Source organism: Lissotriton vulgaris, chromosome 3_1 (genome assembly GCF_964263255.1).
Source record: "Lissotriton vulgaris chromosome 3_1, aLisVul1.2, whole genome shotgun sequence".
Lineage (NCBI taxonomy): Eukaryota > Metazoa > Chordata > Amphibia > Caudata > Salamandridae > Lissotriton > Lissotriton vulgaris.
Genome location: NC_141689.1, coordinates 801,349,934 through 801,377,411, shown reverse-complemented (window position 1 = coordinate 801,377,411; position 27,478 = coordinate 801,349,934). Strand labels below are relative to the sequence as shown.

Genomic DNA, 27,478 nt, shown 5'->3' with positions numbered 1-27,478 from the left:
TGTAACTAAAGTGTGAACGAACGGTCGGTTGTGCGAATTGAACTTGAAAATCCTTGTAGCAAGTCAGATTTTTTTTATAATATACTGCTTATGTTATTCCAAAAACAAAATCCATCAAGACCCAGGACTTATTTAAAGAAAAACCTGAACCTGAAAATAAGGAAAGAATACCAACGTACGGAGAGGGACTTAAAAATGGGTCACATTCAGTCCCGGTTAATTTGCTTCAAATTGAACATGTTAAAAATATAAACAATTCTGAATGACTTTCTTTGCCGTTGATGATACATGGTTATTCAGTGAAATAGCCTATATCAGTAAAATTCTTGATGTACTATATATAAAATGTAATCACCAACCTGACTATTTTAGAAAATGACAAAGAATCTTTCAATTTACAAATGTGGAAAGTCCCGAAAATTACAATAAACTTTAGCTTCTCAAGGCTACATTACTTGAGCGAAGTGGTCACACTTACCTGAAGCACCACGTGTCTAATCTTTAAAAAAAAAACACTCTTAAGATAGCTTGACGCTTATCACATGCGGAACCTCCATAACCTCCTTTTTGTCCTCATCGTCTCCTGAACTCCAAAGAGGAAGAAAACTGCATCATATCCTGTTTTTTTTGTCTGCTTCAAATAATCAAACAGCACCAGGGTTCCTGGCTGGGCCAAGTACTTTGCTTTAACTACATTCTCCCTGCATCTCCTTACCTTCGGGGAACACTGCCAGTAAGCCATATCCCTTGTGAACAGAGGAATGTAGGGTGTGTTGCGCTCTGGTCTGTTTTCCAGGTAAGTATTGCAGAAGCAAGGCTCCCTGGAAGACAGCTGGGTGCCAGTGGGCGGAGTGTACCCACATGTTTTAGCGCTCACCTTAGATAAGTATTTTAAGTTAGTGGTGCCCTTTGTGGATATTAAACCGGATGCCCTTGAAGGAGAGAGGATGGTCCTTCCTTAGCATTTAAGGGGGGTGATCCTTGCCAATAGTATAATTCCAGCCTGAGCGGAGAGGACTACCTGAGTTTGGAGAAAATCATTTTGGATAAGGTATGAGAGTGTCTGCTTTATTGTGTATTAGGTTGCTTGACCTACTATTAGTTTTCTCTGAAGGACAAATGTCAAGTCAAGTCAAGTCACAAAATTTGTATAGCGCACTACATACCCAGAGGGTTTCAAGGCGCTTAGGAGGAGGAGGAGGATTATTTGTCAAATATCCACGTTTTAAGCTGCTTTCTGAACGCTAGGTGGTTCTGGGTGAGGCGGAGGGAGGTAAGCGGGGAGTGAGTTCCATGTTTTAGCAGCCAGGTAAGAAAAGGATCTGCCTCCCATGGTGGTCTTGTTGATTCGGGGTACAGTGGCGAGGGCTTGGTCGGAAGAGCGTAGTTGGCGGGTGGGGGTGTAGAAGGACAGTCGAGAGTTGAGGCAGTCTGGTCCGATGTCGTAAAGTGATTTGTGTGCGTGGGTGAGCAGTCGGAAAGTGATTCTCTTATTGACGGGTAGCCAGTGGAGGTCTTTAAGGTGACCAGAGATGTGTTCGTTGCGTGGGATGTCTAGTATGAGCCTGGCTGAGGCGTTTTGGATTCGTTGGAGTTTCTTCTGGAGTTTAGCGGTGGTACCTGCGTAGAGGGTGTTTCCGTAGTCCAGTCGGCTCGTGACCAGGGCGTGGGTGACTGTTTTCCTAGTTTCGGAGGGGATCCAACGAAATGTTTTTCTGAGCATGCGAAGAATGTTGAAGCAGGAAGAGGATACAGCGTTGACTTGTTTGTTCATTGAGAGTGAAGAGTCCAGAATGACACCAAGGTTCCGTGCGTGGTCTGTCGGGATGGGTGCTTTTCCGAGGGCTTCCGGCCACCAGGAGTCGTCCCAAGTAGAGGGGGATGTGCCTAGGATGAGGACTTCTGTTTTGTCTGAGTTCAGTTTCAGACGGCTTTGTTTCATCCATTCGGCGACTTCTTTCATTCCTTCGTGCAGGTTAGCTTTGGCGGCGCCGGGGTCATTGGTGAGAGAAAGGATCAGTTGAGTGTCGTCCGCGTAAGAGATGATGTTGAGGTTGTGTTGGCGTGCGATGGCCGCGAGGGGGCTCATGTATACGTTGAAGAGGGTGGGACTGAGTGAGGAACCTTGAGGTAAACCACAGATGACTTCAGAGGCCTCGGACTTGAATGGAGGAAGGCGGACTCTCTGGGTTCTACCGGTGAGGAACGAGGTGATCCATTCCAGTGCTTTTCCTTGGATTCCGATGTTATTGAGCCGTTGTAGAAGGGTGCTGTGGCAGACTGTATCGAATGCTGCAGAGAGGTCGAGGAGGATGAGGGCGACTGTGTCTCCATTGTCCAGTAGAGTTCGAATGTCATCTGTTGCTGCGATGAGGGCGGTCTCGGTACTATGTTTTGCTCGGAAGCCAGATTGTGAGGGGTCGAGGGATTTGTTGGCTTCGAGGAAGGCGGCGAGCTGGTTGTTGACGGCTTTCTCGATGACTTTGGCCGGGAATGGAAGAAGCGAGATGGGGCGGTAATTTTTGAGTTCGGTGGGGTCCGCTGTTGGTTTTTTCAGAAGGGCGGTGAGTTCAGCGTGTTTCCAGTCTTCAGGGAAGGTAGCGGAGTTGAAGGAGCAGTTGATGACGTCTCGGAGGTGCGGTGCTATGACGGAGTCTGCTTTGTTGAAGATGTGGTGAGGGCATGGATCTGTGGGGGATCCTGAGTGGATGGAGTTCATCAGGCGGATGGTGTCCTCAGTGGAGATTGGCTTCCAGTCGTTAAGGGTGTTCACGGGGGGAGGATGAACAGCAGACGGTAGGGTGGGTTGGTTCCGGGTTGGTTGTCAAAGCTGTTGTGAATGTCTGCAAGGCCAAGTCTGTAAAGATGAATGCATCTGCCTCCCGGTTTATTTTACCTACATTTCAAAGAGCAGTGTGTAGGCCACGTAAGAGTCCTTAAGATCTGCCTGTTTTGTTTTTTGTGCTTCATTTTCTCTGTTGCCAGCTAAGCTGGAGCACAGATAACATGCAACATATTGGCGAAAAGGATATTCCCTGAAGCATATGTCACAGAGTGAATTCTGGTGCTCAAGTCTTTCTGTGCCGTAAGTCAAGTTACAGATTCTTGTTTCCTCTCTCTCTGAAATCCTAAAGAAATAATTGAAGTATCCAGTTGACAATTGTATACCCAAGGTTGCCCATGCATCTTCATCCATTTCTTCAGGCTCTTCTTCTTCTTCTATTTCATCCTGGCCATCCAGTGAGCATGGGGTAGGGAGGGCTGTCCTAATCTTGAAGCCATTCCAAAAGCAACTTTGCTCAAGGATCTGAGCTGCCAGCAGTATTTAAATATTTGACCACAAATCGTCAGTTGAGATGTGAGGACGAAATTACCTGTATGAGTTCTGCGATGGCTTAGTAATTGCGTATTCATCCTACTCCTAGTTGGCAGTAATATGGGAAATCTGTTACCTTCTTCTGATGGAGTGAAAGGATCCAAGACAGCTGACGTACCCAGGTGTTTGGCAAGACTTTATCCTTTGCCAAAGGTGAACTGGCCTCCTGCTGCTGTGTATAAGTTAAAGAAGGTTTGCCAGTGCAGAAATTTACCATTTCGTGCTGGGTCGTTATCTGCATTGAAATCTGCCACGCCCTTACAGGCCCATTATACCAGGTGAAAACATGCAACCATGGCTCTGACTCAGGGTGTCCCAGTCCAGTTATTTGTCAGGCAGCAAGGTGGGCATCTCTGCACACGTTTGCCAAGTATTACTGCCTGGACAGTCAGGCCACTGGGGAAATCTGTCAACAGCCTACCGCCAGGGTGGTATGGCTTGGGTATCTATTCAAAGGAAAGGAATCTGCAGCTAAAAGTCTCTATCACATTTACCTTTGGTAACGCATTATCTTGTTGAGGCAATATCTAGCTGTAAACTCCTTACAGACCCACCCATGCCTACCTGCTCTGCGGCCTCATTTCATAGGACTAGGGTTGCTCCCTTTTCAGGGCCCTAGTCGTGAAACACAAAGCCAGTTCACTTCATGGCTCTGCACTTCTGGCGTGGAAAAAGTGAAAAGGAACTGACGTCCACGTGCCTGGGGGGCACCTATATAGGCGACCACGATGTCATAACCGATGCTAACAACACCACCGACGTCACGTGGTGCCAAACGGAGCCACCTGACATCGTACAGGGGTACTGTTCATGCAAAAGTTTCCGGATCCATTCTGACGCCTGTGAAATTCAAAAGTAAGTAATCTACAGCTAGATATTGTCTCTACCAGATAATGCGTTACCGGAGATATGTAACTTGTTCTTTAACTTCACCATATCCACTCACCCTTGTTTTTTTGTCTGCGACCTTTGCACAAGACATATGCAGCAAAGAGCCCAAGGCTTCCTTTTGTCTGATGCAGTTCAAGGTTATTCATTCACCTTGAATCTGTCAAGTTTGAGTCCCATTTAATTTTGTAAAAGTAACACCTATTACTTACACACCAAGAAAAGCCAGAAGCGGCGAATAGGTAGTCCATTAAAAAAATCTAATCTTACCTTCTCAATATAATTATGGTCCGTAACAAGTCACATTAACTGTGTGTTTGGTTTGAATATGGATTTAACAATTTGGGAACATTTGTGCGCCGGTTGTTTTGGGTGCTGACATAGATGTGGCTATGGCCTCATTAAAGAAATTACGTTCAAAAGATGGAGCTTGCTGGCAATGAGAAATGATTTTATTCACTCTGGAATGTATCCTTGAAAGGGGGCACCATGGACACAAGAATTCCACTGCATTGTTCCACGTGTTTACACCAAGCGATAGCTAGGGAGTCACAGAGCGCCTTGACTCGGTGCCAGACAGAACGCCTCTGTCTCCTGCTTGTGGAACTAGAGTGGGGTCTGTCATGTTATCTCGTTTGGACGTGTATCATATTAGAAAACCACTGGGAATCTAAGTCTGATGCATACATGTGTTTCTCTCTGCAGATGTCGATGAATGCGAGCGCCAACCATGTGGAAATGGGACTTGTAAAAACACCGTGGGGTCGTATAACTGTCTCTGCTACCCAGGATTCGAACTTTCTCCTAATAATGACTGCATGGGTAATTCTTTTTTATATTTCAACAGTGTCTTTTCTTGTTCGCATATTTAACTTTATGTTGATTGCAAATAACACTCAGAAACGAAGACAAACTCTATGATTATGAAAGCACATGGACATAAAACATTGGGCCTGGTTCTTTACAAAGCGGTTTGCTGGCATAAGTCTTACAATTTGTGAATGCAAGCAGTGTTGTCCGGTACTGAGTATGTGCACTTCTTTATTTGAAGAGGAGAGTACCTGCACTTCTCAGGAGGAAACAGTTACTCCAGATAGTGAGTGCCAGCACTTTTGTGTTTCCCTTTGAAGCACTGAATGCAAGTTATCATAAAGTGTGACCTTGTAAGCAGAAATCCTTTTACTCCTGTGCAATAGTATCTCGCCTTTGAGTAATATTCCATATGAGGGAATCACAATCACAAGTTGGGGAGTGAGTGCTCAAAGGTTTCAGTAGAAATTCAGGAGTTAGAGGGAATTCACAAACTCCCCACTGATCCTTCCCATCATGGCATTGGTCAGAGATTTTTTCCATCCATGTGCTAGAGTCAGTCAATTTCCAGAGTGGGAAGCGAACATTAGAAAACTGCTTGAGATGTATGGGAGGGGTTTCTACATGGGAAAATATATTCCCCTTGGAGGAAACCAATAATGGTGCCTTTGAACAAAGGCAATTGCATTTCACTTTGTTAATACCAAGCCTTTCTTACTTCTGGAAATAACTAGTACGCCATGCCTTAGTCTGGTGTAAATCACAATTTGCACAATACTACACTTCGTGATGCACACTCACTATTCTGGAGTGAGACACACAACTAATTACAAAAACCTTGGGGGCATATGTACAAGAAGCCCCTTACACTGCAGGCGCATCTTTTTTTGTCACATAAAAGTGGTGCACCGTAAGGTCCTAATAAATAAACCACTGGTGAATCTGACTCAAATTAGTTCATCTGTATTACAATGTAATTTTTTTTAAATTGAAATCAGTTATTTCGTTTACCCAACTATGTCTTCATGCGTGTGGGTCTTTCTGTAAATGTATAGCGGTTAAGTGGTCACTGGTGTGCAGTTTTACACTATGCTGGACTGAAACATCAGTTTGTTTTCCTACTTCTCAAACTTGGCTTGAAAAAGTCCCATCATAAATTCATAACTCTTTGGCTTGAACTATTGTAATGTACGTCTTTTTCCAAGTGACCCTAGAGAGATTTGGCCTCCTGTACCCTTTTCACTATTTTGTATGTCAGGGGGATGACTTGGTGCATTGAACCTTTGCCGCTGAAAATACGTGGTGTTCTGGAGTTCAGGAGTGTCAATCCCAGCAGGACAGAATCAAGAAAAAACTCCCTCTTGACCTTTACTACTGGGAATAGCCTCTAATGTCACTGGTACATAAACCACATATTCATCTTTTTTTGGGTTGTTTAATTGTATTTATTTATTTATTAAATCATTTTGAAAAAAAATGATTTAAGAAATAAAGTAGTAAAGTGGTTATAGGTCAAGAGGGAGTTTTTTCTTGCTTCTGTTTGTTTTCCCCTCTACTCTCTGACCTTTAAGTATATTTGAGAGGGGGTCCCCATTCCTATTCATTTAATCCCAGCAGGACAGGCTCAGCCTTCCGTCCTGTCGAGGTGGATAAATAGAGTGCTATAAATTGGTTATAGTAAGATCTGTTAGAAGTCAGAAGTGCTGCATTAAGTGCTAGAAAAAAACAACACATTCTTCTTATTATTGTGGTTCGATTGGAGTATGGTCTAAAATGTGAAGATGACCACTTTTCTCTTATTATAACACTGTTCTCTCTTGTTTAGCTTCAAGAAAGTGCCTTTGACTAAAGTGCCTTTTTTTTTCCTTTTACCCTTCCAGATATTGATGAGTGCAGCTCCTTCAGCCAGGTGTGCAGAAACGGACACTGCTTCAATGAAATAGGTTCCTTCATCTGCCTATGTGATGAAGGCTATGAGCTCACATTAGATGCCAAGAGCTGCATAGGTAAATATCAGCCAGACAATGGGGTCTAGCCATCTTTTGTATCCAGAATAGAGTAACCTACTGAAAATATCCCAAGGAAGGCATTGAGAATGATGCTGTGTACAAAGTACAAAGATTGTAGTTGCATTTACTATGTATTGTACCACTATTGGTCTTTCAAGAGTTCCTTTAACATTAAAACAACGTGAGCTCATGGTTACTCCCCTTCCTAGAGAAGAATAGTGCATGCTTTTTATAACTGAATGTTTTTATTTTAGATATCAATGAGTGTGTGGCACTTCCTGGCTCCTGTTCCCCTGGCACTTGCCAGAACCTGGAAGGCTCATTCAGGTGCATCTGTCCACCGGGATATGAGGTGGAGGGAGATAACTGCATTGGTAAGATATCCTTTTGCTTCATTGAGCTGTGGCTTCATATGTTGACCTCATCCCTCTTCTGAGAGCAGTCGTGCCACATCATAAGATCCAAGAAATAGAAAAGAAGTGCTAGAACTCCAAAAGAGAATAGTACAAGGAAGTATTGTTGAACTTGTCAACGATTACTGTCTTCTACATATCATTCCTCTGCAGCAGTTAATGGTGGCTTGTCGCTATTGGCATTTAAGTTTTCACCTTAATGCAATTTGCAGTTCTCATTTCCAAGTTAGCCTGTTCTTGAGTAATTCATGAACCATCCACAAAATAATTATTGCTGAGAAATAACTTTAACAAACTATGTGCCAGTTCAATGCAATAATCAAAGTATCTTATGAAAATTCACAGTTCTCATTACTAACCTACAAAAAATGTGCAGAACCTCGAATTCCTAAGTGCCAAACAGCCAGTCCTCCATGACATGGTGTATCCTGAAGCCGGCGACCTAGCTGGATTACCATTTCATCTGACTATTCCTAGCCCTTCAATTATTCTAGCAGTGCATTCTGCACTTTAACTACTGCAAACTAAAGAGTACACCTTCATGTCAACAAGATACCCTACCTACACTGTTGATGCTAAGACTCATTTAATTTTGAAGAGAGTTCACCTGTCAGGTAATTCCGTGTTCTCCAACCTCACAGTAATTCTTCATTGGTACACAATTTTAAAGGGTAAACTAATCACTGCCCATTTAATGAAATTGTAATTTTATATTAATGGCCTCTTTCTCTGCTTTGTCATCCTGACAAAAATTGAAATTACCATATTCTACTTTATAAATACCAGTTTCCATCCTGCATACACCCCTCACCAGTCTCACAAAGCTTAAAACAAAATGTTCTATTCTATTGCAGGTATTGTCAAGGTGTTAACTTAGCTCTTTGGTGCACTAGTGTGGCTTCGATTCACTGTAACCTCGCCCCTGGGACATGCAGATATATGAATCCATATACCCTATATGGGTGAACAAGTATTGTTTCAAAGTTCTGGAGAGACAATCCAGTTTATATTGCTGGAAGGGGAGTGGTTGGTAGAAGCATTAAGTGCCACTTTCATGTGGAGGAAGAAGTGTAGTGAGGCTGTGTGGGGGTGATTCAAGCATAATTGTGGCAGAGTAACAAGTGCTTGGTGGCCAATAGTGTAACAGGGTTAATATATTGTCTAAACGGATGTGTGGGTGATGCATGAGAATCAAAGTTGATGAGGAGAATATAAATACCACATCTGTGTTTCTTGGGTGTTCAGTTTGTTCCTTTAGGTATTCTGGTTATGGGAAGTAGGGGAGAGGCTTGTCTAACCTTCTCTTTCCACTAATCCATATAATGTACATGAGTATCACGTATTCAGGTGAGTGGAAACCCCTAGCTCTTCAGTACTTTGTAGAAAGCTGAGGGACCATCAAGATTTTTGATCTGAACATAAAACATTTTCAAGAGTTTCTCTATCTGGACAGACAAGGCTACCCCCCTTTCAAATTGAGATTTATCGTTTGTTGGAATTTCAGTTTTGAAGTGCATTTTGAGTAGATACTTCTTCCTGGAAGATGTATCTGAATTTTCATCTCGAAGAAGAACAAACGATCATATTTCTTGAAAGGCTTGATAGGAGATGCAGACTGCCTCAAAGGAGAACCTTCCAAAACCTAGAAGAAAGTGTGAAATACGTAGGGCCGAGTGTTTCTGGTTATATAAATGACAACGTTATAGTATATTTATGGATGTTATGGTTCAATAGAGCATGCTTAAAATGTTGCATATCCTTTCTTTCGTACGACAACCTTATGCTGGTTCTGAGTCTGTGGTATACAGTTCGTTGCAAGGGTGTTAGAATTTCTCAATGTAGTATATTTCATTTTTAAGCCTTGACCACACACTTTCAGAGTCTCATTCTCCACCCTGCTCAGCCTTCCCAAACCTCCTTTCTCCTATTACAAGATGCTTGCCCCTGCTTGCAATAAATGCACCTTAAACCAGCCAGTGTCACAACGGTCATCACCACTGACCAGATACTCTGCCTTAAGGTGGTCCAGTGTCTTTATTTGATTAACCCACTTTGACTTGGTTATGCCTCTTTCTCCCATGCATGATGAAGCGCTTCGAAATCCGAACCGTATTGGTTTTACAGAGAAAACTGGGTAAACTGGTCAGACGCTGACTGCCCATCCCTCAACACTTGCCAATCGTAAATTTCTTTAAAAATGGAGTAAAAGATCAAGATTCCTTCTCAATAAGAGTCTACTGTAAACAAAACACTGTATAGTGCATTTACATTCATATTGCAGACTCAGTTCCAACACAAAGCACATATTGGATATGACTCAGTGTGACAGTCATTATTTGTAGTATGAAAGCATCAACATATGAACAACTCTTCTGTTGTTCCTACTGTTGTAAGTACAGTGTGTGGGTTGGTTTCATACAGTTGACGCGGTCCGGGTGCCCTATCAGGCTAATGTTTTCAATTTGTTTAAATGTTGTATCCCTGTAGAAACAAACTTGGTTATCTCCTGGCAACACAAAATAATACTATGTCTTTTAAAGATAGAGAGCAAAGGAAGACATGATGCTTATTTCCCTAAAAAATATAACATCATTGTGAGCAGAACTGAGCCACCTAAGAGTATTTTTCTTCAATGTGTGTGCAGCCCCCCCTGCATTCTTCCCTATTAATAACTGTCAGTTATTTTCAGTTATTTTTAACTGGTTTCCCGCACATTACTTTGGTTTATTTCACTGTGGTAGGCACACCAAGTCATTGAGGAAGATTTTCTTTGGCTTCTGAATGCACCAGTGGGCATACTTATGTTAGTCATAGTTAGTAATTCCTCTCCCCAATATCATCCAATACCTCTTGCTGTCTCTGTTGTTTCTTCTTGTTCAATCATAGCATGCCAATTATGCCTTTCTCCCATCTATTCTCAGACATTGATGAATGCAATGAAGACCCCAACATCTGCCTCTTTGGTTCTTGCACCAATGTTCCAGGAGGTTTCCACTGTGATTGCCCACCAGGTTTTGTTCTGTCGGACAACGGACGAAGGTGCTTCGGTAAGCCACAAAGTGCAAATATTACTGTTAGAGCGGTCAAAGAAAGTAAATATTCAATTAACACTTAACCTGGGACGTTGTAAGAGCTGCATGGCTAAAATATCACCTTAGGGTGGATTCTGTTGGCATATTTCCAATAAGATCTTATTTTCACACCGACTCCTTTTGAAAAATATCCGGCACAGTGCATGTCTATTTTCTCTTAAGCTGCAAGTTTTATTTTTTATTGAATAGCCTAATACCGACTCTCATTGAAGGAGGTACTTTATCACTGTATCCACCTTGAGTCCTTATCTTGAGTTGATGGGATCACAGTCATATTTCCAGACCTTGAACTGAAAAATATAGACAATACATTCTAAACTGTTGAGTTATTTTTAGATAACAATGTAAATTACTGTTTATTAAAGAAAGTATCGGCTAGTTACAAATGGTTTCGGTGAGAATAATCGTATATATATCAAAATTATAAAAAAGGCATGCTTCATGTACATCAACTATATATATATATATATATATAACCTGTTTCTTTGCATCATTGTCTGTTTCTTTTCCCAGATACTCGCCAAAGTTTCTGCTTTACTAATTTTGAGAACGGAAAATGTTCAATACCCAAGGCACTTAACACAACCAAGGCAAAGTGCTGCTGCAGCAAAATGCCTGGTGAAGGATGGGGAGACCCCTGTGAGCTGTGCCCGAAAGAGGGAGAAGGTACAATATTTAAGAAGGACACATGAGCAACCTGAGATTTGAAGTCGGCCCTTAGCCTATGTGTTGGTCTTGGCATTTTTTAACCTTTAGAACATTGATGTAGTCATCTGATGAGATAGACTGTTAGTAGCACACTAATACAACACTTGGCAGAAAAACAATTTTTTCCGTTTTTAGCATATAGGACGCATTAGACCTTTTGGTTAACGGATAGTTACAAATACTGACGTGGTGCAGAGCATGTGCAGTTAATTTCTAAAATGCTTTATATTATAAGGCAACTCAAAATGATGTAAATCAGAGCATGGCTCAAAAAGTACGGAATGTCCCAAATCCTAGACAGATAGACACCTATTCTCCTGAGCCACACAGGATACTGAGCTATGAGTGAGAACCATTGCAGAACATTACCTGAATCAAGTCTGTGTAAAAGGACTGCTTGTCTGACATTGAACCTACAGGGCAAGGAATGTCTTCTCAGGTAGACAGCCCATGGCAAGATCCCGACATTTCCGTATTGAAACCCTGTTGAACTCAAGGACTGATCACCATTAGATTTAGAATAAGTTGAATAAGGTCCCTTTGGTGTCAATTACAGGGGGGATTTCTCCTGTTATCAGAGAACATTTACTAAGATACGCTTAGAAAGTGATACACTACAAACTAAGATATCTTTAAGTAAGACAGTGGGGGTGTGCACCTTCCAGTGAAGATGATGATTGAAACTAAACTCTCTAGCACTTGCACTGTTACCATCTGAATGGAACTAGTTGACATTCACCTCCTTTATTTCTGAGACTCCTCATTCCCCTGATTCAAAGTGAAAGAACTAATGATGGAGAGCATGCACATGGGAATGCTCCAACTCAGCCTGGGAGATTTAGTACCACACAAATAATCAAACAAGAAAGCTGATGTTCAAGTAAATACTATTATAAATACTATTTTAAAAAAGGATCAAGGAGAACCCCACGTTACCAACAGATGTCGTAGAATCACAGTTTTAGACATATTTAGACTTGGAATGTGCATAACAGCATCATACCCAGAGTCACAGAAGACCAGCAAAACACTTGGATTTTGTCTCGATCTTTGTGTGGGGGATAAAATGAACATCAAATTAAATTATGCATAGTAGCAATAAAAAATGAAAATAGTAAATAAAATCAGATCTGCTATCAGTACAAGTAAAATGGATAAAATGAGGAAAACATATAAAAGAAATGATGGAAGTGGTATATACTTCATGGACTTTTCCTATGAGATTTATTTAAAATAGAAATGATGTAACCTGTTCCTACATTGCAACTTTAGTAACACTGACATAAAACTGGACCATGAAGTAAAATTATTTTCATTCTGCCTAGTTTTAAAGCGTTTTCTTGTTCTGGTGAAGCATTCACATAATTCATCCCCTGTTCCAAACCACATGTAAGGGATCTCTCTGACAGGAACATTTTGTGGTGTTTTGTCTTGAAATCTTGAAAAACAATCTCTGCTGCATCAGGTGACAATGGTGCAAGGACAAGCCAGGCATATGCATATCCAGGACTTGGAAGCCATTCAGCTCCCTGTCAGTTGATGGAGTAGAGCCAGGCGTACACTCCAACAAAGAGTAAGTCATCTTAATCTCTAGCTCACAGTAACATACTCACCTGCCTCAGACTTTTATTCAACGTATAATTTAAAACTCCAAAGAGAAACATACACTGCTGGCAATTCAACAAGGCTTTGCTCAACAGTGAAGTATTAACACCAGCAAAGGGATATTGTATTGCTCGTAGATGCAATAAATATTGCCACATAGAGGGTTGCAAATGTTACTTTGCCTGCGGTGCTCAAATTATTTGCTCGTGCTCTGAAGAAATGGTATATGTCTTTATTGTGGCTCTGCTTAAACTCAGTAGTAATTTCCTTTTCAGTTCACATTAAGCTCCGTTCAACCCTGAAAATATTTTATTTGCTCACATTGCAACAATGGACATTAATCTAATCTACAAATAGAAGGGCCTTGTTTTTTCTTACTGTTATTTCGTACAATAGTGCATGATCAGAAAACAATTGATGAATGTTAATAAAAAGAATTAAAAAAAAGAAAAACACTTGCAATACCATCTACATGTAAGGAATAATGTGTTGCTTCTTTATCTCCACAGTTGCTTTTCAAGATTTATGTCCATATGGTCATGGAACTATCCCTGGTATGGGCGATTCACGTGAAGGTAATTTTTAAACTTTTCAATGCACTTGCTGCAGATCCTTGGCAAAGAAAAGTTCTATACTGACCAGAGTTATCACCATAAGTATACAAAAGAAACCGATTACAAACTACCCAGATCTTTGAATGTATTTGTCTTCATATATATACACCCGATAGTAAATTTAATTGAGTGGCCATACAATTGCTTGTTATGCCATTGGCCTGAGGCCATGGAGGAGAAATATTGCAATGATCTATCTGCACATAAATTATAAATATCTTGAATTCATGCCCATTGAACGGGTGGCCGTTGTCAGATTTTCAAACAGACAGAATACCCTGTGCTGCAAATAAATCAGGCGGCACAGGTAAAACTGCTGTCGATGATGCAGATGACACTAGCTTTGCAATATATATTAATCGTATTCATATTTATCATATTCATCAATGAGGACAACCTTCTATATATTATAAAATCAAGACTATTCATCACTAAGGACAAGGAAATAGTGCCCTGAGCCTAGGTGGTATAGGAGCCAGTAGCAGCACATGGCTTCTGGGAGCTCAGGTATGAATAATTTGTGAGGTCGGCTGTCTTTCAAGTGCTGTGCACTGGTTCCAGGACTGGAATTTTTCATCTACCAGCACGCCCAGGCCAGGAACCCTTCTTTCTCATGCAGGAATGGTATTGTTGCCACCACACCTTGGATACTGTCACAAATTAGTACCACAACTCTTCTCTGTAGTGGGGATTCAGCAGTGATGGGCAGTTCTCTTTGAATTTGTTTACAGGTTAACACTTCTGTTTTCCATTTATCTGAGGACCGCAATTAACACTCAGCACAGGAGCACCTGAGCAGGAATAATCTTTCTGAAAATCAGGCTTTAGACCAATCTACAACTCTTGCTTCTCCTCAAATACATAAACTAATCCTGCCTACTGGTACTGCCTGACCTCTTTGACATAGCTGACTATGCAGCCCTGATCAAAACACTATAACATGTATGAGATTTGCAGGCACTCTATTGAACTAGTGTATATCTTACCTCACCAGCTTCGATAAATAGGTTTTACAAGATCATGGATGCTCCTTGTCTCCTAGGAATTACTACAGGCTCCATCCTCTCTCCCATAACCTTTAACCTGTAGACGTAACCTTTTGAATCCATTGCTCGAAACTGTAACTCCAAGATCCATCAACAAGATGAGGTCCAAGTCTACCTAGGAATGTGCCCATGCAACAACATACACTGAGAAAAATCCTGTGATAAACAAATTAAAATTTGAATATCAGCTACTAACAACTATAAAAACGGAATTGTCCAGTTTGCCAACAGCCCTAAACCCCAGATTGAAGCATGGCTCTCTATCTTACACCTACTAGGCTTCACTCCACAGCTGACAAACCATACAAAATCTCTGAAATGAACCCTCAGCATAGACCTCTCATTCAAGCAACACATTGCAAGAAAGACCACAACAGCATTGTTCCAACTCTCCCTCTTGAAGAAAGTGAAGATTGTTTCTCCTGGAAGATGACTTTAAAACAAACATACAAGCTTTAACCCGTTGAGTGCTGATGACGGAACCGCTCCGTCATCAGCTACGGGTGACCTGTGCTGATGACGGAGCGGTTCCATCATGGCCCGCTCGGCGCACCTGCGCGGCGCGAATTTCGCGCCTGCGCTGACGTTCTATTGAGCGGGGCGGGCCATGACGGAACCGCTCCGTCACAAGCACAGGTCAACCGACGCTGGTGACGGAGTGGTTCCGTCACCAGCATGCGGCCACCGTGCGGCCGCCCCGCCCCCTTAGCACTGCGGCGGAATAGCCGCCGCAGTGAAGGGGTTAATCCAAATTCAGATGGACAGAGGCAGTAGCCTGCTCATCATCTCCCTGACACCACTAGCACCCCAGAAAGATATCTTACGTTCAGGGGCACAGCTCCTTACGGGCTCACAGCAACTCAACCACAACACTCCACATTAAAACATCTAAACTGACTCCTCTTTCAGCATTGCAAGACAATCTGTATCAATTATAAAGCACTCAACAACAAAACCCCAACTAACCTACCAAACAAATGAGCTGCAACTGATAGACAACACCAGACCAGTAATCCAGGCAAAGCATTGCCAGAAGCAAACACAGAAGGCCTTTTCTGTTTATGATCCTAGGAGCTGAACAGCATCTATATTGGCATCCGATCTTCCAGGGGGCGATGTCTTCGGTTCAGTGCTCCTTTGCTCTTGGGCTAGGTTCACACTGTATGAATACTAATATATACAGACATACATGCATAAATGCATGCAAACATTGTTACATCGTTACATACATACATATAGTCTTTACATATAATAGTGGCAACATTAATGCCCCGATTACGAGTTGATTTATTTGACCAACTTGGTACGTCCGAAAGAAATAACAAAGGTTAGAAATGATTAGGTCCAAAGATCCCATACCTGATAAATCCAGTCCTGGAGAGAACAGGCCTCTTACAGACATTGCAGGAACTGGGGCTTAGCTGCAGGCATCAGCATTGCCGAGGCACTACTCAGCCTCTGCAGCAGTCTGGAATACGCTTGCCTTGGAAAGGCACAGAATGCTTTGAAGCACTGTGCCCTCATCCAGTCCCCAATCCTCACTGGCAGCTTCACATATACTTTCGTCCTTCTCAGAGTAGGTGGAAAATGCATTGATTTGTTTCGCCTAAATGGTGAAGAACGGCATTGTTAAAACAGCCAGTTATCCATGTCTGAGCATTTACTCCCCATTTGAAGGACAAACTTGTAATGAAAACACAACAGAGAATGCAGAAGAATCAGGGATTTTTGGAAGCAGGTGACACACAGGGAGCAGACTTGAATAAAGGAAAGAACAGGGACAGCATCAATGAACATAGTGAGATCATTTGAAGGGCCATACTCAAGAAAGGCATTGACTAGAGCAAAGACCGAAGCGTATAGCACCTATAAACTTATGCCGATGTGCATTAATAGATTTGATCATCTGGTGTGTAAAATTTTATTTACAGAAATGAATGAAACTCTCCATTATTGTAACATCATACATTGACTAATAGTCAAGTTCAAGTTCAAGTTCAAAAGACCTTTATTCGAATTTCATAAAATTCATAACAGTACCACAGTTAAAAACAGCAATTCATTTACATTATACATTAATAAAGAAATTTTGTAATTAATTATGTCATAGTTTAAGATATAATTCAGTTCAGCTCTATTAAGACTAATTTCAGGGATTTTCCATCATTTTGCGCACTCGTGTTATCAGTCTCAGAAAAGTGCTGGTGCGGAAAATTAGTTCATCAGAATCCAGGGAAACCAACATTCTATAAGACTCATTAAGTGAGAGTGGTCTATGTTTCTTAAAATAAGGAGTTAAAAACCATTTAATATATCTGAGATAAAATTTACAAAAGAATAGGAAGTGCAAATCATCCTGTGAACTAACACCATCACAAGGGCACGGGTTATAGTCAATACTGTGTCGGTAACCCAATGGGAAAGACAACAGAAATTTCACTGAACCCGCTCTTAAACGAAACAGAAGTGATCTCTCCCAACTAATCATCGGTAGGGAGAGGTAGGGTGGGAGTGGTTGTCTACACAGTTCATTCCCCAAATATTTTGCGACAGTTGATTTAAAAGATTCTCTTCCCATCCTTTCAGTATTATAAAGTGCATACAGTGCATTTTTAACCTCAACATTATCCTTAGATTCGATCATAGTAGCATCTGTGAATACATTGCCTCTATCCACTGCGCTCAGTGTTTTAAAAACTCCTGAGAGCCATGGAATCGCCATGCCATGATCACAGTTTAAACAGTCTTTTATGATATTTTGTGTAAGGATGGCAGCGTTGTTCCTCCAAACTCTGATCCAAAAAAGTGCTGGTCTGGCTCTAATAAAGTCGCTGACGTATGGAAGGTTTAATTTATTATGGCAAATATAATCAGAGGATGTGATTGGAGTGCCCAATATTTTCCTACAAAAACGCTTTCTTCCCGCTGAATACATGGGCTGCTTCCCAACCCCCAAACCTCGGCTCCATATGAGGCAACAGGTAAGTACTGTAGTCTAAACATTTTTTAAATAGCTTTAGTGGCACCTATTTTCTTCGGGCGGGGCAAGCTCAAGACAGAATTGGTGGCATTCGAGAACTTGCTTGTGGCGTGGGTCAGGTGCCCACTCCACGAGCCGTTCGCAGCGAAAACCAACCCTAAATAAGGAAATGTGGGAACAGATTCGAGTTTATCTGTGCCTATCTGTATGGTATTGAGCTTCCTTTTCCCGGGGCCGCAGGACATAATAAAAGATTTTTTTAAATTAACCCGCAGATCTAATCCCTCCATGAAGTGAACAAAGCTGTGGACAAGTAGACGAAGGGCATTTGGTGTGCGGGCCATAAGCACCGCATCATCTGCGTATAAAAGCACTGGTAAGGGTTTCCCTAAAATTATCGGCACATCACTAGTAACTTTTTTCAGGCAATTGGATAGACCATTAATGTAAATAATAAACAGCAGGGGTGCTAAAACGCACCCCTGTCTCACCCCCTTGCCTATATCAATAGCTCCAGAAACTTCACCACCCATCCCAATTCTGACCTGTGCTTTCAGATCAGAGTGAAGATAGGCCAGGAACCCGACAAGAGCATCGTCTAACCCGTTATTTAATAGGATTGTCCAGAGTTTGGATCTATTCACTAGATCAAAAGCGGATGAAAGATCCATAAAAGCAAGATAGGTGGGAGACAGTCGAGCAATGCTGTACTTATCGATTATCAATTTCAGATTCAAGCATTGCTCCACTGTTCCCACCCCACTCCGGAATCCCATCTGGCACGGGTCCAGGAAGTCTGTATCTTCAGTCCATTCAAGTACTCTATTATAAATTACTCGTCCCAAAATTTTTTGGGTGTTGTCCAAAAGGGAGATCGGGCGGTAGTTAACTGGTTCCGTCCTATCCCCCTTTTTAAAGATTGGGACGATAATACTAGTTGCCCAAGTAACCGGCATAGCCGCTGTAGGTAAACTGTTGAAGACATTAAGAAGAATTGGTGCCCATAGGTCCGAATTATACTTAATAATATCAATGGGCAGGCCATCAGGACTAGGGGCCTTGTTTCCAAGGCTCTCTTTTATAGCTATTTCAACTTCGTGGGCCTCAATCTGTAGTCCGCGCAATTGTCCTGGGGTTGGAGTCAACAACTCCTCAGGTGGTGCTGTGTAGATTTTTGAGAAATGGGTCTCCCCTGCACTGCTAGTTATGTTGCAGCTAATTGGGGTAAGCTTCTTACCCATTTCCCTTGTTTTCCTGACTGCGGACCAAAAAGGTCCGCTGCCACCCAGATTTGCACTGGTCACCAACGATTCCCACTGTTCAGAGAGTAATGTTGCCTTTCTTTCTGCTATTTTAGTTTTATACTGTTTCCTGGCTATCTGGACGGTCATTTTGCACTTAGGTTTAGTATTAAGTTCCCTTCGTAGTTCCTTATTTGCCAAAGGAGCAGGCTGAGTCAAACCACCTTGGTTCTTTGCCTTCCTTAGGTAATGGGACTGACAAAAGAGTTTTTATAGTTGAACACAGTTTTTCAAAATCTGCGATTATCCTATGATGGTTGCCGTTCATGGACGAGCAAGACTTAATCAGATGCGGGTGTGTAGTTTGTACACTATCCAAGATTGCCCCGCTGTCAACCCCCCTCCATTTTAGTCATAGTCCATCAGTCGAGGGTGTGATATCCCTTGCACCGTTTAGATTCATATAAACAGGACTGGGTGCAAGATTCAAGGTTACTATTAGTGGATTATGATCACCGAATGATGTCACCATCACTGTAGACTTTACTATGCAATCTATTAAATGAGGCGACATAAAAATATAGTCAATAGTAGAACTGCTGTCCCTACTTGTAAACGTGGGGGCAAGGGGGACACTAGGATAATGACCTGTTCTCATGGTGTCACCAAGGGCAAATTCTGTTAATATATTAGCTAATTCGGTGCCCCTTCGTTCCGCTTGGTCTAGGTAAGTCCTATCCTGGATCCCATGATTCTTTGTTAACTTTGCGTTGAAATCACCCCCAATTAAAATTCCAGACTCTACATCAGTTAATAGGCTGAATTCCAGGTTATGTAGAGCCTTTGACAATGCCTGGAAATTCTTATTCGGTACATGATAAAAATCATTATTATAAAAATTAATTAAATAAATCCTGGTCTTTGACTTTAACTTATATTCAAGGATTTGAATATTCGGATTTCCGCTGGACAAATCTCTAATTGAACCACCAGCCAAGATCTTAATCCCAATGAACAGACCGCCCACTGCTCGGCCAAAACTGGGTTTAGGTGATGTTATGCTGAAACAGTGGTAACCCTCTATGTGCAAATTCCCAACAGCCCATGTCTCCTGGAACATAACAATTTATTTATATTTATTTATTTTTTATTTTATTTCTTACATTTATAATGCGCGCAGATACCCACAAAGGGTTTCCCGGCGCCATGGCTACGAGAAAAAGATACTGAAAGGCAAAATACTGTCACAGATCAACAACCATTGGTAAACACAATTATTTATTAAACAGCCAGGTTTTGACTTTTTTCTATACCATCTATTATCTCAGCCCATAAGGGGTCTGAGAGCCTAGATTCCAACCCTGCCACATTCCAGCTGAGAATTGATAACCCACGAATACTGCGATGTCTAGTGGGCTTGCTCCCAGCACTCCTCGCTGTATCCTCAATGATGTTGACAGCTACTGGGGGGCCACTATTGGTATACATATCATCAGCTGGGCTATTCTGGTTTGTACTTTCATCAACTAGTGGTGAGTATCCCTTATTTCCATTACTTGTAGCTAGGCTTCTGGTGTTACTATCGACCATTTTATCCAGTCAGTCCTGCTCATCTAGATTGGAAAAATATTCAAACCGATTATGAGTTGGGATGTTAAATAGTGGCCTAACTTCATTCATCGGTATGTATTGATTAGGAGTAAATGCTGGATATGCCCTTTCCCTGTGGTCATAGTGGGACATGGTTGGGAATGGGGATAATGCAGAGGGTGTGCTGGCATTGGGGCCTGATGACGCCAGGCGGGGCCATTCAGGTAGTTAAAATCTTGGTTCTGGCTAATAGTCATTACACCTATGATTTTATTTATATACATGTTCAAACTCGCTAAGTATATATAGCTGTGAAGTATTTCTTCAAACTCGCATGTTTTTCCCTTTCAGATGTTAATGAGTGTCTTGAGAGCCCAGGCATATGTGCAAACGGGCACTGTATAAACACTGATGGCTCATTCCGATGTGAATGCCCCATGGGATATAACCTTGATTTTACTGGAGTTAACTGTGTGGGTACGTATTGGTCTTTTATTTCTTTAGAGGAAGAAATAGCAACAATAGCGGAATATAGCAATGGGTGGATCAGTGGATGAATAGTTGTACAACTGACTAGATAAACTGATGGAGGAAAAGATGGATGGATGGTGCATGCACGTTAGCAATTAATGTTTTAAAATTTACAGGTACCCATTTGCTGAATAGATCATTTGAAGCCAGCTATATTTGTGGATATCATTCACATATGGTACGATGTGCAGAATTAATGATGTGCAATTTAAAATATTTGTGACTTGGTACATCGAGATGTACTGTTTGGCTTGGATGAATTTATGAAAGGGATGAAGATGATGGTTTGGTGTAAGAGGGAAAAATGTGACAGGGGTAATTTGGGAATAAGCAAAGCTAAATGGGGAGAGTAGCTCATTCATTGAATGAACAGATAATACATTGAAATGACTTAGATAATTGTGGACTTGTTCAAATGAATGGCTTAGAAGGATGGCTCATTGTGTAGTTTTATTCCAATGAATTGGTAGTCGAAGATGACGCCCACAAATATTAGTTTCAGCTGGGCAATGTAAAGTAACTCAGAAATGCAATGGATTTTAGCATAGCGATAGAAAGATGGTCTAAATGTTGAAATTTTAATGTAGTTGATGGTAAAAAGGATGAATAGAAAGAATGACGAGTCTAACCTGTTGCTTATGACAGGATAGGTGTCTGGATGTGGATGGATGGATGCTGAATGTATATGCTGGCTAGAGTTGGATTACAGATGGATATCTGAGCTGTAGCACAAATAAATGTTACTGATAATCCACCTATGTGAGTAGATCCTTAAGCTAAATTTGAGAATAGGCAGTTTCAAGTACAACTAAAGAATATTTAAATGTAAATAATTGAGTAATTAGTTTCAGTGCCAGATATGGTATATAGTATAGATGTTTTTGTGTGAGCGAGATGGATAAAGTATGCATTGCGCAATATTCTTTAAGCCATGCATCTGCCTTGTTTGTATGTGTGTGTGTGTGTATATATATATATATATATATATATATATATATATATATATATATATATATATATATATATATCAAATCAAACATAGCTTTAGTCGGTTTCCACAAAGAAAGGAAAACCATAAAAGCACAGCAATTCATTAAATCACATTTCATTTTTAACATTTTTAAAAACAATTTTTGATACACCCCTTTTTGCGTAATAAATTGTCACATTAAAATTGATTTCCTACATTTAACAACACTTTTAAAAAACATTGATAAGATCCAAATTACATATTCGTTTCCCAAGAATTGTAACGCTGAAAAAGCAAGACGACATTGTCTCATGGCCAACTTTTTATAAAATTTACAAAATAAAACCACATGGATAGTCGTTTGCTCTGAGCGATCATCACAGGGACACAGCTGCATAACTTTTGTCCAATCATTCATAATTGGAAAGCTAGTTATTCTATATAATTTTCCGGATCTAAATCTTGTAAGCAGGAATCTATGATACAGACCACAAACATGTATAAGGTAGGGTTGCATGCTATAAGTAATTAAAATCGTTTGATTATACAGTACAGTAGGTTTCATTATTTCTTTCGATAGTCTAAGGGTTTCCAGTAGGTTCAGGGCGTTTTTGTGGATCTTAGCAAGGTGATAGAAGGTTGGTATAAGAGGTGCCTCACATTGTAGAAATAAGAATTCTTCTGTGTTCAACATTCCTTCATTTTTCCAACCTTCCAGCATTGTTTGGTAGTCTATAGTACATTGTACATACTCGGATTTCTTGATTATTGTATAGCAATCAGTATCCGTGAGTTGACGTAGTGCTTCTTGTACGTAAGTCTCTCTTTTGAAAACCACAACGTTTCTCCCTTCATCAGAGGGTTTGATTTCGATGCTTTGATCATTTTTTAAAGATTTTATTGCCTCCCATTCTATGCCTGTTATGTTAGAGCGTTTTTTGTTAGCTTCATGTTTTGATTTAGCTAGTTTTTCAAAGTCCATGAGAATTGCCTCATTGAATACATCTATGGCGTATTCGGAAGTCTTTTTGATTTCTTTTTAAAGTTACTGGGATCTCCCATTTGTGTGACCCCTGCTTCTTCCAAATTTGTTCTTAAATCACTACCCTCTTCCATTTGTGTTTGGCCCATGGATTGTATTGCCAATAAGGTCTCTAGGTCATCCCCTTGTAATTCAGCAAAGTCCTCGCCTCCATCGTTTTGTTCTTCCCCCGTGTTATTTCTTCTGGGGTTTAGGAGAAAGATTTTTTTAAATGTCATTTTCCAAATATATTTGAACAGATCTATCTTTTACTAGATCGAATTCCGCAGTCGGACAAAAAGTAAAACCTCTTTTAATTATTTTAATTTCATCTTCCGTCAGTACCCGATTTGGCACGTTGATGATAGTGTTGTCATCGGTACTTGTTACCATTTGTTCCTCCTGGCCCTGCTTCGTGTAACTCTTGGCGATGCTGTGGGCATTTCTCCCCCTCTTGCCCCTCCTTGTTTTCCTTTTCCTTTTGGATCTTGTTGTGGGGGGTGTGTTCTCTGTTGGGGTCTCTGCCGTGTTTCCTTGATTACTTGGTATTCCTGTAAAAAAGGAGGGTCCTTCGGTCTATCATTTGCCCTCAGATTTGCTATTTATTCCCCTTGAGAGATCTCAGCTTCTGATTCAGAGGTATCTCTGTTGGTGCTACTTGGGGTACCTTGTGCCAACCGTTTCCTTGTTGCGTCTAATTTGCAGGCAAAAGTTAGAATTCGGCCCGTTCTGTAATCTTGCTCGTCTCGCTAGAATTTTGTTTGTTTCCTTTTTCTTATGCCTGCTTCGTAGTCTTTTAATCTTTTCATCATGGCATTCTTAAGTTCTTCACTGGATTTAGTGTCTTTCTCTTTATTGATTAAATCCTCCAATTTACGTATTTCTGTCAAGCATTTTTCCCGATCGCTCCACTCATATTTGATAAAAATCGGTACCATCTCTTTCGCCGAATCAGCCGTATAATCTGCCCATTCTTTCAGAAGTGCGAAATGTAAAAACAAGGGAAACCCTACTCACAGCGGAACCAGGGCAGTACGTTTATATAGAAAAACAATGGTTCCTATGGCATACGATTTTGTATAACTTAATATTTATAACAGGCTCAATGGCAATGAAAACCTGTATAGTTCACTTTGTTATACACTTTCTTGGTTCGCTTAATATTCACTTGGGATACACTGCACTTTGTGTAATATTTGTATGTCGCAAGTTATTTACATGTATTTTTCATTATCAATTCTTAAATATAAGGAAATATCCTTCATGGTACAAGTGTGCGTCTCTCTTTCTTTTGCCACCCTCCTTCCAATGTTTTCATTGCCATTGAGCCTGTTATAAATATTAAGTTATACAAAATCGTATGCCATAGGAGACATTCTTTCAGAAGGGCAGGGTTGGGGTTCTCATATGACTGTACTGTGAAGATGCGTAGCCCTCTTGGAATCCGGTTGCAGTCGGCAGAACGTTGTAGTGAAGTGGCTTCCCACCACTTTCTAATTACTCTTTCCTGCATTTTTTCCAGTTGTTGAATTTTAAGATTGCTAGTGGGTGTTTGCAGCGCAGTCGCACTTTCGGCTCTCACAAGGACATCGCTGACGGATTTAAAAATATCAGCCAGCACAGACTCTCTCTTCTCGATACCAGACATGGTGCATTCTGATGTTTAGAATGTGCACAGTTTCAAAGGGGGTTTTCTTTCTTGCATGGGGTCTGCAAACTTTCTGGTACCATACGGGACAGAGGCTGAACCTTAGATGCTACGGGAAACAGAGCAGCCTTCACTTACCGATCGGAGTCTGGAAGTACAGTCACACCTTCCGACGTCAGCTCCATGTCCATTCACGATCGACAGGTAGGTAGTCCGTGACTCTGTTTTTGTCCTCTTGGAATCCGATGTCCCGGCTCCAACTCGCTATGAGTTCAACAGGCCTCTGGGCTGACAGCCATATTAACTTCCCACACCGTACAGCACCGCCGTCGCTCCTCCTAGTTCCTGTGTGCTTCGATCCAGCAGTGGTGAGCCGCTTTACTATTCCAACACTATCAGCACGATCAATACTGAAAGCAGAGAGCACAGTGATGTCCTTACAGAAGATACTTTATTGCAAACCCCTCAACCCCCCGACAGACGCGTTACGCCTCACGGCTTCGTCAGTGTCGGTTTGCTGTGCAAAACGAGGGGCCATAAAAGAAGGACCTCGACAAGAGCTAAGTGTTGCGGCCATCTTGTAACATGTTTAGTTCAATACATGGATGTAGAAAAAGCCGTTTAGTAAAGTGCTGTGTGCATTAAAATTAAAAAACAAACAACATTTGCATATAGGAGAATCACAAATCAAATATATCTAATGTGACACATATAACAAATATAACAGAAATAGCAAAGGTCATTTCATGAGGTTTGCTGTAATAGTTCATAACCTTATATAAATATACATCTAAAAGACCAGCCAGTGTCAATTAATTTTAATACATTCTCATTCATTGAGTTTATATATTGTATTGCTCCCCTATGTCAACAAAATAATATATATATATATATATATATATATATATATATATATATATATATATATATATATATATATATATATATATATATATATATATCTCAATGACATGAAAGGCTTTGAGACAGACTAAGAAAAATGCATTATTGTAAACAATGCTAGGTTGGGGTCACAATGGTACCACTAGTTTGCTTGGTGTTACAGAGGCATACTACAGTAGCATTTGAGGTTGGTAGGTATTTAGGTTTTGCATATAAGCAAACACATGTTTCAGCGTCTAAAAATAATCTCATGTTTTCAAAAGTCTCAATCATCTTCTGTCTTCTGATTATTTATAGATACTGATGAGTGTTCCATTGGTGAGCCGTGTGGAAATGGCACGTGCACAAATGTCATTGGTGCATTTGAATGTAACTGCTATGAAGGCTTCGAACCAGGTCCAATGATGAACTGTGAAGGTAGAGTATAGTTTGGGGTCCACTCTTATTTCCTTCTCCATTTGCTTTATCCACATTTCACGTTACTGTGATTCAGACACATCATTATTTATGCACAGTCCATGTGCAATTTCCATTCAGCAAAACTAATCAGACTGGGTGTAAAATGGTAAAATCATGTTTTTCGCAATGACTTGTGTTTTTCTATAAATCTAGTTTTAATGAATCAAGAATTATCATATCTCTTTTTGCATCTAGTCTTTCCTAATGGCATCCTTCAATGTATTTTGAATTCTGAAGAGAAGAGACAGATTTAGGCTGAATTATATAAGCCCTAATATTCTGCTCCCCACAGTGCCCCCCCGCATTGCAAAGTTATTCAGAAAGGAGAGGGCTGCTCTGGATATTCTAACTGGCTTTTTTTTGTTACTAGCCAAGCAGTCAATAAGGTTTATCTAACCACATCTATGCTTGGCAAAACGGCTGATAATTCACCGTTGAAATAACCTATTTCCTCGACCAATCCGATTAGCCCATCCCTTTTACCAATCTAGTGTGCCCTGACATGGACAATTTTGCTGCCCTCTGCCAGATCAATCTAAAGGCATTTGCATGTGTACCCATGCTTTAACATTTAACTAGGAATGCAATAGTTACTTTTATTTTAGAAATAGCCTCACATAACAATGTTTAGTAAGCCTCACTTTTTTCTTTTTACATAGACTGTGAAGTTAATTGTTTATCTGGTTTTCAGCATGCCTGACACATGTACCAGATGTGTTAAACAGAGATATGGATGTTTGTGTGTGAGCGAGATGGATAAAGTGTGTATTGCACAATATTATTTAAGCCATGCATCTGTCTTGTAGCCCCTTTATCCAGATAGCATCCTTTTAGTATATTTTGCAGCTATTTGTGATAATGCAGGTAATATTTTCTATGCTGACTCTACAGAGAAAAATACCATTTATAGGAGGAGAAACGTCCTGCCTGTCGTGTTCACACAAGGCAATTTAGATCTATTAGTATTTGTTTCCCTGGCAATCCACTATATTTGACTAGCCTCTTTCTTCTACCTCCATGGCCTTTAACTCAACAAAAAATAACCTTTCTTTGGGTATTCCTTTTTGTCCATTAATTTCTTCATAAATTATTCTGCGTCCTTTAAAAGGCTGCTTTCATTTTCTGCTACCTGAAAACATTGTTTCAGGATTCTTGAAGAACGAGGAAAATATTTTTGCGTGAAAAATTACATTTACCCCAGACTGATTTTCTTTGAATGTCTTCAGAGAAAAAACACTGACTGTAGTGAGGCTCTAATTCAGTGTTGTGAAGCCAGACAAATTAGTGAGTGGGAGAGTGAGTACAAGAGGGTGAAAACAAAAGCAGACTCACTTACTGACATTTTTGGCATAGGATGTTCTCCAGGTCGTTCTGGAATTTTAAAAGGTTTTTCCTATCTCATTTTTACTAATGGTTGATATAGCATTAGGTAACCATGAATTCAAAAATGTTTTTACCTATCAAAGCAAGTTTTAAGTTAGGTCCTATCAACTTGATCCAAGTCTTGAGCCTGAGAGATGTGGTAAGGGCATATGGGATGTTTTTAACCAAATTATCAAGGAAACAATATTAAG

At 40.7% G+C, this 27,478-nt stretch overlaps 1 protein-coding gene across 1 annotated transcript in view; it reads left to right on the top strand.

The window, feature by feature from the left end:
* Positions 1 to 27,478, top strand: part of FBN2 (fibrillin 2) — a 1,183,434-nt gene that overhangs the window by 1,095,403 nt on the left and 60,553 nt on the right. Inside the window, exons 46-53 of the mRNA XM_086961117.1 lie at positions 4,970 to 5,086; positions 6,955 to 7,080; positions 7,338 to 7,457; positions 10,418 to 10,543; positions 11,102 to 11,254; positions 13,411 to 13,476; positions 20,724 to 20,849; positions 25,743 to 25,862. Of these exons, the coding sequence (XP_086817243.1) occupies positions 4,970 to 5,086; positions 6,955 to 7,080; positions 7,338 to 7,457; positions 10,418 to 10,543; positions 11,102 to 11,254; positions 13,411 to 13,476; positions 20,724 to 20,849; positions 25,743 to 25,862 (954 nt within the window). The remainder of the gene's footprint in view (positions 1 to 4,969; positions 5,087 to 6,954; positions 7,081 to 7,337; positions 7,458 to 10,417; positions 10,544 to 11,101; positions 11,255 to 13,410; positions 13,477 to 20,723; positions 20,850 to 25,742; positions 25,863 to 27,478) is intronic.